Raw genomic sequence first — 12,485 nt, forward strand, 5'->3', positions numbered from 1 at the left:
CATTAAAACAATAAAATCCTAGCCATCACAAATCGCCTTGAGAGTAGTAAAATAGGAGTTTTCCAGGTATTGAAAAAATAGCTGTGTTTAAGTTAAAATCTACAGAAAACAGAAAATAATCTAAATCCAGTTGCTTCTAAAATATGTTGCTCTGCCTCCTTAAACAGCACATCCTCAAAGAGGAAAACACACACATTTTCTTGATGATACTGTACAATTATTACTATGAACACGCACTGTTACCACGCACTGACACATCGTTCACACTGCGCTATGGAAACGCACTGGCTGCACTCCCTCCGCTTACACAGGCAGCCCAGGCCTCACGTCCACCCTTCCGCCCTGCACATCTACATCAGATATCGTGTATGCCTTACGGAAAAAATGGACATATTGATGACAATCAGTGTACAAGACATTGGCATAAAGAGCTGTACAATCAAACATTAAATATGAACCAAATCTAAAAATCGCACTTTTTTCTAAGGTATTAAAAGAGATGATATATAACTTTAGGGAGGCAAGGGAATATCTTTTATCCCCTACAAACATTAAGATTAAGGAGATGCAACTTCTGACATTATGTTCTAGTTAAATTACAGGTTTAGTTACAAAAGTGTTGTTTTAATAATCTCCTAGTCTTCTGAATGTGTGTAATGAATAGTATCACTCCTCAGAAGTGCTCCTTAAAATTCCAACTTCTTTATAGGCTTTGGACCTAAATTATGTCCTCTTACATGGGGCGATGTTGAAACTTGACACATTTTTTGAAGCTATTTTTCTTCTTTTTCACTCTTTGTAGAAAAATATCTAAATAAACCATATTTATATAAATAATAAATTGCTATGGTGAAAACAAAATATTCCTCTTCCCTCGAGTAGACCAATAAACTTGTTCATATTTGTAAAACTGTCTGGAATTTTTTTTTTTTTAGCAATAGTTTAAAAGCTTTAATTTTGGCATAATTCAATTAACTGTTTGATTATAAATTCTTTGGTAATAAAGGCTTCCTTCCTGGGTTTATCCACTTGACTATTACTGTTCTGTTATGTAAGAATTCTCACTAAAAATTTCTCTACCTAGAACTCAAAAGAATACTTTTGTAGGTTTCTTTTGTAGGAATAAGTAAATACAAGAAAAAGGAGAGGCATGTTCTTACAATGTAGTATTTTTCAATAACTTTTTCTTGATGAGTATATTCTTATTTTCAAGGTCACAGATTAGTTACAAACATTGATAGTCCGGTAAAAATCACATTACTTCAGTTTCCTTGAAAAAAATTTAGTTATTGAAAACAGTGATTCTTCAGATTACCATTTCATAGATTTGATAGAATTTTAGAATATACTAACTAAAGTGCAAGGAAAAGTATGTTCTCCTTGTAGACAAGAAGATATTAAACATAATTTAAAATCTAATCTAATAATACACACACACAATATGAAGCTCAGACCTGAACTGTTTCAAAAGTTTTCTGAGTAATAAAAAGATTTCTCAAAGTATACTTTTCTGAAGATAAAATAAGGAATCCACCACCATATACTCCAACTGATATTTTGTGCTTATATGTGCATCAAATGTGTTTGTGTGTGAAATAAATGAAGTGAAAAATAGCAATAAAATACAAGGTATTAACCATATAAAAATGAAGTGGAGGAAAACATACTAAATATTTACTTGCAACCTTGTTCATATTCACTGGCTTAGTAAATAAGAGGCCTAGCAATTACACAATAATACAGACCTTGATTTAAAGTGAGGGTCCATCACTTACTAATTTTGAGCCCTTATACAGTTATTTAACTTCTAAAGAAACATATAGTGTCGCTCTGGTCAGTGTGGCTCAGTTGGTTGGAGCGTCGTCCCATTATACTGAAGGGTTGCAGGTTGGATTCCCAGTCAGGGAACATGCCTAGGTTGCAGGTTCGATCCCCAGTCCGGGCGCATGCAGGAGGCAGCCGAGCAGTGTTTCTCTCTCACATTGATGTTTCTCTCCCTCCCTTCCTCTCTCCCTTCCTTTCTCTCTAAAAAGCAATGGAAAAATGTCCTCGGGTAAGGATAAAAAAAAGAAAGAAATATAGTGTCATAGTTACAAACTCAGGCTTGAAATTTATAGTCTGCCTGGGTTCAAATCCTAGCTCCAAAACTTATTAATCATGTGATTTGGAGGAAAGCTACTTAAATCCTTTATGCTTCAGTTTCCTGACTTGTAGGAAAAAATATCTACACTTCACATAAAGTACTTTGAACAGCGCCTAACACATTATAAGCACTTAATAAATGTCAGATGCTTTTAATATTAAAGTTGTTTCCACACTCAATAAGAAGAAATAACTATCCCAAAAGGCTGTTATAATAAATGAAAAATACACAAAGCACACATCTCAAATACATGAAATATATACAAAGTACTCAACAGACAGTGGCTGTTATTATCACCAGAGAACAGGACTGGTAGCAGTAAGACCGACGGAGGAGGATGGCAACACCAGCGGTCATTCTGGGGGCCAGCCCACACAGCAGCAGTCATCTTTGAGTCATTCTTTCCACCTTCCCAAACAACTAATTACTAAGTTCTATAAATTCTATATCCTTGAAAGCTAGCTCACTTTCTCCACCCTCACTGTCGCTCTCTTATAAAATCCCCCCTGCATGTTCCACACACCAACGCCACAACATCCTATCCGTTGACCTGACTCCAGTATTGCCCCATTCCAATCCATTCCTCACACTCCAAGCTGAGTTTATGTTTTCCTTAAAAAACAGAAGTTTAATCACGTCACTTCCCTCTACGGCATCTGTAATCACCCCTACAGCCTACAGACCAATTTTCTAATTTCTAATTGTGAATTAAAGTCCTTCAGATTTGGCCCCTTTCTACCTCCCTCACCCCACCTTTTTTCCACTCACTCACTTTGCACTCTAAGGTGATATCTACGAGTCTCATCTGTGGCGCTCCAAACACATGTTCAGTCAGCTCTGTGCCTCCCAGTAAGCACAGAACACTTCCTTCTATCCATTCTTCCTCCTAACTGACCACCTAGTGATTTTCCTCTGTAGTTCAACTTCCACGTCACCTCCTCCATTTCCTAATGTCTTGTCCTATCCCGCCCCCATTTTTCCCTCCCAGTCAGAATGAATTTGATGATTAGTATTGTAAAAGTGTTTCTAACATTTAAACCCAAGTAGCTTACTCTTCATTTCTAGCTGTTGGGTATAACTGAAAGATTTAAGCAACAATGACCATAAAAAAAGTCACTTTTAACTCCAGATTTCACAGTTCTACAATTTGGTTTTCATCAAGAATTTAAAAGTGAAAATGTGAAAGCAAAACAAAATAAAGGTTAAAAAAATTTAAGTGTAAATATTGCTCCTGGTAATTCAGCTGTTTTCAAAAGTGAAACCAAGGTTTCTTCCTCAGATTTTAAAACAAATCATTCACAGATACAAAATTAAATTTAAAAGAACAATATAGTTCAAATGTGGAACCAATATATAGCCTTCTGCCTTACATCACTTGTATTTTTTAATGTACTGCTTTTTAAACAAAGGTATTTTCATCTGTTTGGTTTCACTCTATAATTACCAAAGCCTTTCAATAAAACTTAGGAATAAATGCCTCCCCCATGTGGAGATCAGCTTACATAGACTTTCTCTTACTAACTAGCTTGGCAAGTCATTTATGCTTCAATATACGTATAAATTTTGAAGTTGAACTCCAAACATGACAATTACAATTTTATACCTATAAAGGTAAAATAGATAAAAGGCTGATCATAAAGCAACAAAAAAGTTCATGACAAAAATGTATGTTTAAAAAAAAACACCTCTAAAGAACATGGTTTGAAATTTTTATTTGTAAATTAAATACTTCAACAATTTTAAAGTGAGTGATAAATTTAAGCTGTTGGTATATTTCTAAAGATCTGACTATTAAAAATTAATCAGGTTGTTTATTAAAGAAGCATAAATGTTTAAGCATCAACAATTAAATGTAAAATTAAACTTGGCTCTTACTGGGAATATTAAAAAATGAAGAAGTTCAATTTTTTGTGAAAAATTTTTATATTGGAAAAATGAAAGCTGAGAAGAATTAACATATTAGTGATTGAGAGCCTCCTTTTACTTCTATTACTAAAACTAATTATTGAAAAACATTAGCCTGTAATCAACCAATTAGTTAAGATAGTTAAATAAAAATGTATTAAACTTAGGAACTAAAGTTTCAAGATCTTTAACACTACAAAAGTATTCCAGCCTCAGACTAGAATCAAGATGGAGGGTATGCCTCCATTGTGAGTATATACTCATTAGTTATTATTTTTTCAATATCTTTCTTCATCCTAGATTTCAGTAAAAGACATAACAGCAAAAGAATAAAATATGAATTTTTAAAAATATAAACAAATATCAGATCATAGTGAGAAGGAAGCTATCAGGAGAAACAAGTATGTATATCTATCATGCTATTGTTAACTGGCTTTCCACTTTGTTATATAAAATATATCAGAGAAGACTGACAAAGCCACTCATCAGATACAGCATTCACAGATAGAAATGGTGTTTGAGGTTTCCTCATGAAAAGCCATCCCTTATTTATAAAAAAAAGAGTCTATGACTTCATTGTCCTTAATTAAGAGTATGTCTCCAGTGTAAAATAAAGTGACAAATGCACTACAAAGTTGGACAACCTAAAAATTAGAAGAATTTTAAAAAGTACTTTCATTCACAAGCAAGCTCATATAAATTTTAAAAATTAATTTAAACACTTACTATTTTAACTTTCTAGAGCATCATATTACTCATTATATTACAAGTCAAGTAAGCTCTTCCTCAACACGATTAATTTTGTAAATAGTATGGAGAACATTAGATTTGCAACTGGGAGACCTGGGTTTTGGCCCCTGCTTTACGCTTAAGTATCCTCATGTGTAAATGAGGGGGTAGACTAAAATATTTCTAAGGATAAATGTGGAAAAACTCATTCATAATTTTATGTTCCAAAGATAAACTTGCTTATATGTACAACATCTAAGTTTGCTTATATGTACAATATGTACAATATTTAAGTTTCAAAAAGTAAAATTATGTAGCTTAATCTAGGTCTCCAATTATCTGTATACACCTGAAATGAAACGCTTATTTTCATTAAAAAACTATCCAATAACAGCTAATTTTTGTAATACACTTTTAGGTTTACAAAATGATAGTAAAAATTCTCTACAAGAGGAATTATTATCTCCATTTTACAGACTAGAAAACTGAGGTTCAAATAGTTTAGCTAAAACATGGACAATTCTTTTGACTTAAAAAAATATAATCAATATTTTACTAAATCGCTAGTCTACAAAGTAGTTCTATGAACACTATTTTTTTATAGTTAAGTGATTTTTTTTATCTTTTTTTAAGTTTTATTTTTATAGAGAGGGGAAGGGAGGGAGACAGAGAGGAAGAGGAAGATCAATGTGTGGTTGCCTCTTGCAGGCTCCCTACTGTGGATCTAGCCCACAACCCAGGCCATGTGCCCTGACAGGGAATCAAACCGGAGACCCTTTGGTTCATAGGCCAGCACTCAATCCACTGAGCCACACCAGCCAGGGCTATCGTTACATGATTCTGAAGCTGTCTTGGAACTATAATCCAAGTAAAGGAAAGAAAAAAGGTTTTAGTCTTATTAACTATGAGTTTGATATGTGATGGTTCAGTTAATTTAAATATTTTACCTTTTATAAAATGTTATTGAACTCTAACAGTAAAAGCTTTTTTCGTTAGTGCCAGGAGACTTTAGAACATCAGGGTCAAATTACAAACAATGGCTAAGGTAAAAATTCAAATACTTACTTTGTTATTTTGTGTTACCAGAATACTTTCACCCCCAGGTTTCAAAGGCACCTCTTCCATTGCTCCAAATACATCAGTCTCAACAGAAAAAGTTAGTTCTAGACCCAGATCACTAATATCATTATCTAAAATCCACTGCAAATTTTTGGCATATTCTGGATCAATAGATGCCACATCTTGGTAATTTACAGGAATACCTAAAAATGTAAACATACAGCAGTCATATTTTACATGTTTTTGCCTTTCCTTATCTGTTTAATGGTAAAATACTGCCCTCTACAGATACTGTGTAAAATTGCAATATAATCAAATTCACAGCATGACTTAAATGGATGCTAATTCCTGAATTTGAAGGCCTGTTAATTTAAGCTTATGTTTCTTCCACATTTTTACAATGTAATCTTTTTTTGAAATAGCTATTCAGAAAATTATAAACTTCAAAAGTACCAATTTTCTTACTATATTCCTATCAAAATGCATTCTTAGCATAAATATACACACGCTAAAATGAAAAACTTTTTGTAGCAAAAGAGTAGGTATTTTTTTTCTCTCCCTCAGGCCCCCATTTAAATACCTTACATATACAAATAGTCTCTAATCAAAATAAAAATGATCTCATCCAAAATGCCATTGCTTACCAAACCAGAGTCCCTAAAAACTGTAAGAAAAACACTTTAAAGAAATGTCTATGGAAATAACATTAGTGCCATACCAAGAATGTGCTTGTAGAACGATCTTGTGAAATAAATGTTGACCAGCTGCCTGTGGTTCAGTGCTAATCCCAAGATCTGTCCAGCAAACCGGAAATAGTTCAGGTGATCAGGATTTACATAGGAGTTGCTGTTAGGCTGAAAAGTTGTTCCTATTAAAATAAATACAAAATAACTTACTTTAAAAATTCTATAGGCAGAAGAGAGATCATTTTAATGCAGATAAATTAGCTCACATAAAAATTCAGCAAAACTGAAGTTACGTATAAACTTCCACAGGAATGCTCTTTATGGAGTATGTAATAGGCAGTGGAACTAGAAGTACAAAAGATGATCATTAACCCACACAAACGTGTCATAGTAAATCTTTTTGTGCAGGGAGAAAATTTTAGAATACTTTGAACTGTACTTTTAACTGTACTTTTAACTGCTGTAATTGGAAGACTTGTTAGATCCTAGAAATAATATATTAATCTCTCTCTCTCTCTCTCACACACACACACACACAGAGAGAGAGAGAGAGAGAGAGAGAGAGAGAGAGAGTTTTCCTAGGCAGTTGTGGGGAAGGAGCTACAAGGCTGTGAATCAGGGCAGGCACTGTCTCGTTCAGGCCCAGCATACAGCATAGTAAATGTTTACTACTTTTGCTCTTTAAGGAACAGAGCACTGTAAGAGAATAACTAAAAACTTTAAATGTACAACTGTTCTTAAGTGATAGGCCTCATCAATGAAACTGATGCCTTTTAACAATTACCAGAAAATTAAAAAAATATTAAACAAATAGGGAAATATTCAGGAAACAAATAATAGTTTTTTACTTGAAAACTAGTGAAAACCATATAAATTTTGTAAGTTCAAAATAAAAGTAACTCCAATACTCCCAGCTATTTTCATCACTTTAGAAAAATTGTACTTCACAGAATAATAATAACAACAGCTAATATTTCTGCTTTCTATGTGCCAGATACTGGGCCAATCATTTTTTTTATACAACAGCTAATTGATTCTCACTACATTCTAAAACATAGGTCATCACCATTTCAAATCAGCAAATTGAGGTCCAGAAAGGTTACGTTTACTGGCCCAAGATCATAGCATAAGGAGGGGCAGAGCCAAGATTCACATCCAGTGTAACACCAAAGGCTAAATTCTTAGTCACTATACTATATTACTTCTCTAATGTAAGTATCTTAATTCAGAGAAATTATTATAGACATTCGTCTATTTAAACATTTCCCACATTTAGGAATTTTTAATTCTTAAATGATATTCTATGTTAATTATACCTCAGAATGATTTCATCTAGATTTTAATCTGTTAATACTATGACCCTAAAAAGAATACTCATATGGCTTACAAAAGGGACAAGTCACAATCTTTATAGTCTATGTGCTTCAGTATATGCTATGCTATAAATTGGCAGGATAAGGATGTACCCTGACTAACAATCTCATACAAAATCTGTTTTCCAGGTATGAAACTAAATAGACTCAGAATAAGGGGCTATAAAGGAAAGAAAGAAATCTAAAATACAACGTTTTAATGCTAAATCTTACATCAAAGGTGAGGCCTAACTATCTAAACCCAGTGTTTCATCGATCTTGTCAAATTCAACAAATTCTTCTCAGAGCAAACAGTTAAAGGTAACAGAAATAAAGCAGGCAGTTCCATATTCCTCAATAAATTCAAATGCACCAGGTGTATCTGAGGAGCCCATCACATAGGTGACCTTCTACAGCTGCCTAGCATCACTGCAGCTCACCCCTGCTTGCCTCTCTCTCAGTCATCCTTCTTATTCAGAGGAGATTTGCTGCTCAACTGGTTGGATTCAATCAGGAGCTACAGTTAATGAAGCACTCTATCCTTATTTTAAAAATTTAAACAATGGGAAAGAAAAGATTTTCAGGAAATAAAAGCAACTGTATACAGCATTTAAAAACTGAAATCCTACCTTCACTTGGAGGTCTCTACTAAGTTACAAAACTCTCAATTATACCTCACACAAATAAGGTGGTATTAACCATTTCCATTTAGCCTACAATATAAAATTACAATTCTGTAGGTCAGGAGTTTTCAAGAGTTTTTCATCTGTATCATATGATTAAATAAGAGCTTTTTGAAAACTTTAATCTTTATTTTACTTTTTCCATTACCATTTAGTCTCCTTATACTTCCCTTCTCCCAGCAATAAGAGCTTTTAGTTGTCAGGTCTTGGTATTTTAAAAAGACTGAAAACGATGTTACTATACATAAACAGATTTTAAGTTAAGATTTGACACCATGATTTCTAGACTTTGTTTTTATGACCAATTAATTTTGAGACTTGAAAGCTCAAATAGGGCTAGCAAACTGTAATTTTTCCAAATAAGGATTTATATTATTTTTAAGTTCATCTACTATCACCATTTCACTAAAGGAAATTTTAACTCAAGAAAAGTAGACTAAAGGACAATCCTTAAAGTAAATAAATTTAATTTTAGTTTACAAAGGACTAATGAAAAGTTTCTTGGATACCAACACTAGTAACTGATATAAGCATTTGAATATCAACTGTGTAAAGGAAAGATGGCTAGACTGAGTCAGGTTCCATTCATAACTGTGTTAACGTAGACAAAAACTCTGAATTTTAGTCGTTTCTTCAATGAAATGGGAATACCCCACCTAGCTCATAGGGCTACCATGGGAATCAAAGAATAAAAACACTGAAGTAGTTTGAAAATGTGACAAGTCACAGAAAAAGTCATCTAGACTGTACCACTTACCGTCAGCTGACTGGGTAAACAATGCATAATCGGGATTGACTATCTCATTAGATAGAATATCAAACCACTCACGCACAACACCTTGACCCTGAGTTCAAGAAAATAAAATTAAGTATCAACAGAAATATATAAAATGGGGAAATTTTTTGTAAATAATAAAATTAAAATCATATTAAATTCCTTCCATTATCGATTAAATATTAAACTGTACTCAAGTGCATTTCATTCTTTTATATGCAGTGGTGTTCACAGCACTTAATCTCATACCCACCATGCCTTCTTCGCCATGGAACCTCACAGCAATTCCCTGCTTTAGCTTTGCACAGTTTGCTTTTGACACAACTTCACAGCTACTCCTAAAAATAGAATCTAAATATGTAGCATTGGTTAATTTCACATATTAAAATTTACAATAATTAGTATTTTGTGCCTCACATACACATCCATCTTCTCTGTTACACATACCTCTGTGAACCAGCAGGATATCACTTTCATTCACTGGCCTGTGCACCATGTCTGAATCCGGTTGTCCTGAATGCAAGTGTTCATAGAACCACTCACAGCGATCTTTAAATGGCTACCCCAACAAATAACAGTAAAATATGTTAGCAGTATTCCGGTCACCTATTAAATTTACTAATTAGCACGCTAAAAGTCCTTTCTACAAATAATCATCCTTAGACCTTTATTTTTAATAATAGTTCTAGATAATGTCTTGCTATTTCAATAACTATTCACAAAAATGCAAAGCTTAGCTGAAATATTTTAACTATCTAGATAGCGTATTTTTTAAAATTCCCTACATTTTCAACAGAAAAGACTTTATAAATTAGAAGGTTATATCTAAGAACTTAATGTCATACATGTAATTAAACACACTCTCAATTTCTTTTAAACCCAACAAAGCTTATAAAAATGAAATTTTTTCAAAAAAATTATGCCAATATGTTCTTTTTATTTCTATCCTGTTAATAAATGCAGCAACCAAAAAAGAATTTGTAAGCACCTTCTTTCCCTCCTCCTTCCCTTCTTCCACCCTAAAAATTAAAGAATAAGATCTCTTACACAGTAAAGAAAGTCTCTTTTGTTCATTTGTCAGATATGCATTACATGTGATTTGCAATTTTTATGATTATTCAGAAAGTATTGCTGAGTACCCAGCATGTGCCAATACTGCAGGTAACATAAGAGCTGTAAAAATCTCAATTTATTTGCTAAAAATTGTTTAGTCCAGTTAAAGAGATGAGATTAACATTAGAACAATACCATACATACATACTAAGTTCTACACAGTGATGTACAAATTACAGTACTTAAGCCCTGGCTGGTGTGGCTCAGTGGATTGAACTCTGGCCTGTGAATCAAAGGGTCACCAGTTCAACCCCCCGTCAGTGCACATGCCTGGGTTGCCAACCAGGTCCCCAGTAAGCAGGAGTGTGAGAGGCAACCACACGTTGATGTTTCTCTTCCTCTCTTTCACCTTCCCTTCCCCCCTGTCTAAAAATACATAAATAAAATCTTTTTAAAAAAAAAAGAATTTAGAGGAATTAAGAATCATCTCAGAACTTTATTTTTCCTACCTGTAAATGGGGAAAATAATACTTCTAGGGCTAATTGTGAGGATTAAGTAAAACAATGCAAATATAGAGCATAATAAAAATTACAATAATAAATTAACTAATGTTTATTAAAGCACCCATAAGCCAGGTACTGTTTTAAGCACTTTAAATGCATTTTGACATATCCTTACAACACTATGAGGAAGAGACTCTTATTATACCCATTCAACAGAAGAAAAAAAATGTAACACCAAGAGGTTATCATGTAGAAATACTCAACACCCACAATGCTCAACAAAAAAGGTGTTGCTTTTATTATCACTCATAACAATGTTAAAATTATTGTAAGTAGTTAAAATGACAGTAAGCATCCTTGCTGTTTTAAGATATTAAACTATATATCCTTTATCTGTAAAATGTCAATCAAGAAATAAAAGCAAATAGCAATTTTTTAAAGTAATTCAAAAGGAACATTAAAAGGTACAAAATGCTATCAAAAACTAATAAGATATCTGTAAGATCAAAACATCCACATACATATACACAAACCTACAAAGCCAAAAGGCAGATTTTTGTGTGTATAGTTTCTGAGTATCTGTACTTCCATGAAATAATTCATAAAACAGGACTGACTCAGCAATACAAAATGTTTCTCCCTTAACTAGAAGCCACCTGAAAACCACTCACAGGATGAAAAGTAATCCCTTAGAAGAGAGAGTTTTTGGGGTTTTTTTTTTCTTTCTGGAACAGCATCCAAGTTACAAAAAATTTCTAAGTATAGTAGAATACAAAGTATTTCTTCTTCCTGATGTGAGTGTATGTTGCCAACATGATGTCCAATTACCCCTAAAATCTTCAACGTGTATTTCCTACAAGAGAATTCTTCTACATAACCAGAAAACAACCATCAAAGTCAGAAAACGAACACTGACACATTACTGTATCTAATCCTTATACCCAATTCAAGTTTTGCCAGTTTCCTAATAATGTCCTTTATAGCACAATGACTCATGAATTGTATTTAGTTGTCTGTCTATTTTGGTAAGTTCTTCAGTGTTTTCTTAATTTTCATGACCTTGATACTCTTAAAGATTGCAGGTCAGTTATTTTGTTAGAATGTCCCAATTGGAGTTAGCCTGATGATTTCTCATGATTAAACTCAGGGTGTGCATCTTTGGCAGGAATATTAAAGAAGTGATACCATATTCTTTCTCTGTGCATCTTACCAGCTGGCACACTGATATATCTGCTTTGATCACTGACAAATGTATCCACTGTAAAGTTCTTTTGTTTTTAAATCTTTGTAATCAGTAAGTATTCCATGGAGAGATAGTTTGAAACAGTAAATATATCCCACACATCATCAAACCTTCCATTTATTTTTCTTCAATATAGACTCATGAGTTGATTTCATTTATAATATTTTGCCATCATTATTTATTTTGATGATCATATTGTTCTAGATTTAGCAAGTGAAATCTATTAAAGCTGGTTCTGAGGCATTTTTAATATAACATAATTCTTTAAACAACTTTCTTGCACAGTAAGATGTTCCAGGCTCATCTGTACTTTCCCTGACCCAGTCCTAGAATTAGCCATTTCTCCGGTGAGT

At 33.2% G+C, this 12,485-nt stretch overlaps 1 protein-coding gene across 5 annotated transcripts in view; it reads right to left on the bottom strand.

Annotated features, from left to right (window-relative positions):
- Positions 1–12,485, bottom strand: part of HACE1 (HECT domain and ankyrin repeat containing E3 ubiquitin protein ligase 1) — a 90,566-nt gene that overhangs the window by 16,062 nt on the left and 62,019 nt on the right. For 4 of the 5 annotated variants that reach the window (XM_054569771.1, XM_054569770.1, XM_054569769.1 and 1 more), the window contains 5 exons: positions 9,780–9,891; positions 9,586–9,683; positions 9,315–9,402; positions 6,555–6,704; positions 5,843–6,039 (listed from right to left, as the gene is read on the bottom strand). In XM_054569771.1, coding sequence (XP_054425746.1) covers positions 5,843–6,039; positions 6,555–6,704; positions 9,315–9,402; positions 9,586–9,683; positions 9,780–9,891 — 645 coding nt within the window. Of the gene's footprint in view, positions 1–1,775; positions 2,026–5,842; positions 6,040–6,554; positions 6,705–9,314; positions 9,403–9,585; positions 9,684–9,779; positions 9,892–12,485 lie in introns of all 5 variants that reach the window. The other variant, XR_008528773.1, reaches the window with a different exon arrangement.

The sequence above is a fragment of the Pteronotus mesoamericanus genome, unplaced genomic scaffold, assembly GCF_021234165.1.
Source record: "Pteronotus mesoamericanus isolate MK-2021 breed Mesoamerican mustached bat unplaced genomic scaffold, CSHL_Meso_final contig_20, whole genome shotgun sequence".
Lineage (NCBI taxonomy): Eukaryota > Metazoa > Chordata > Mammalia > Chiroptera > Mormoopidae > Pteronotus > Pteronotus mesoamericanus.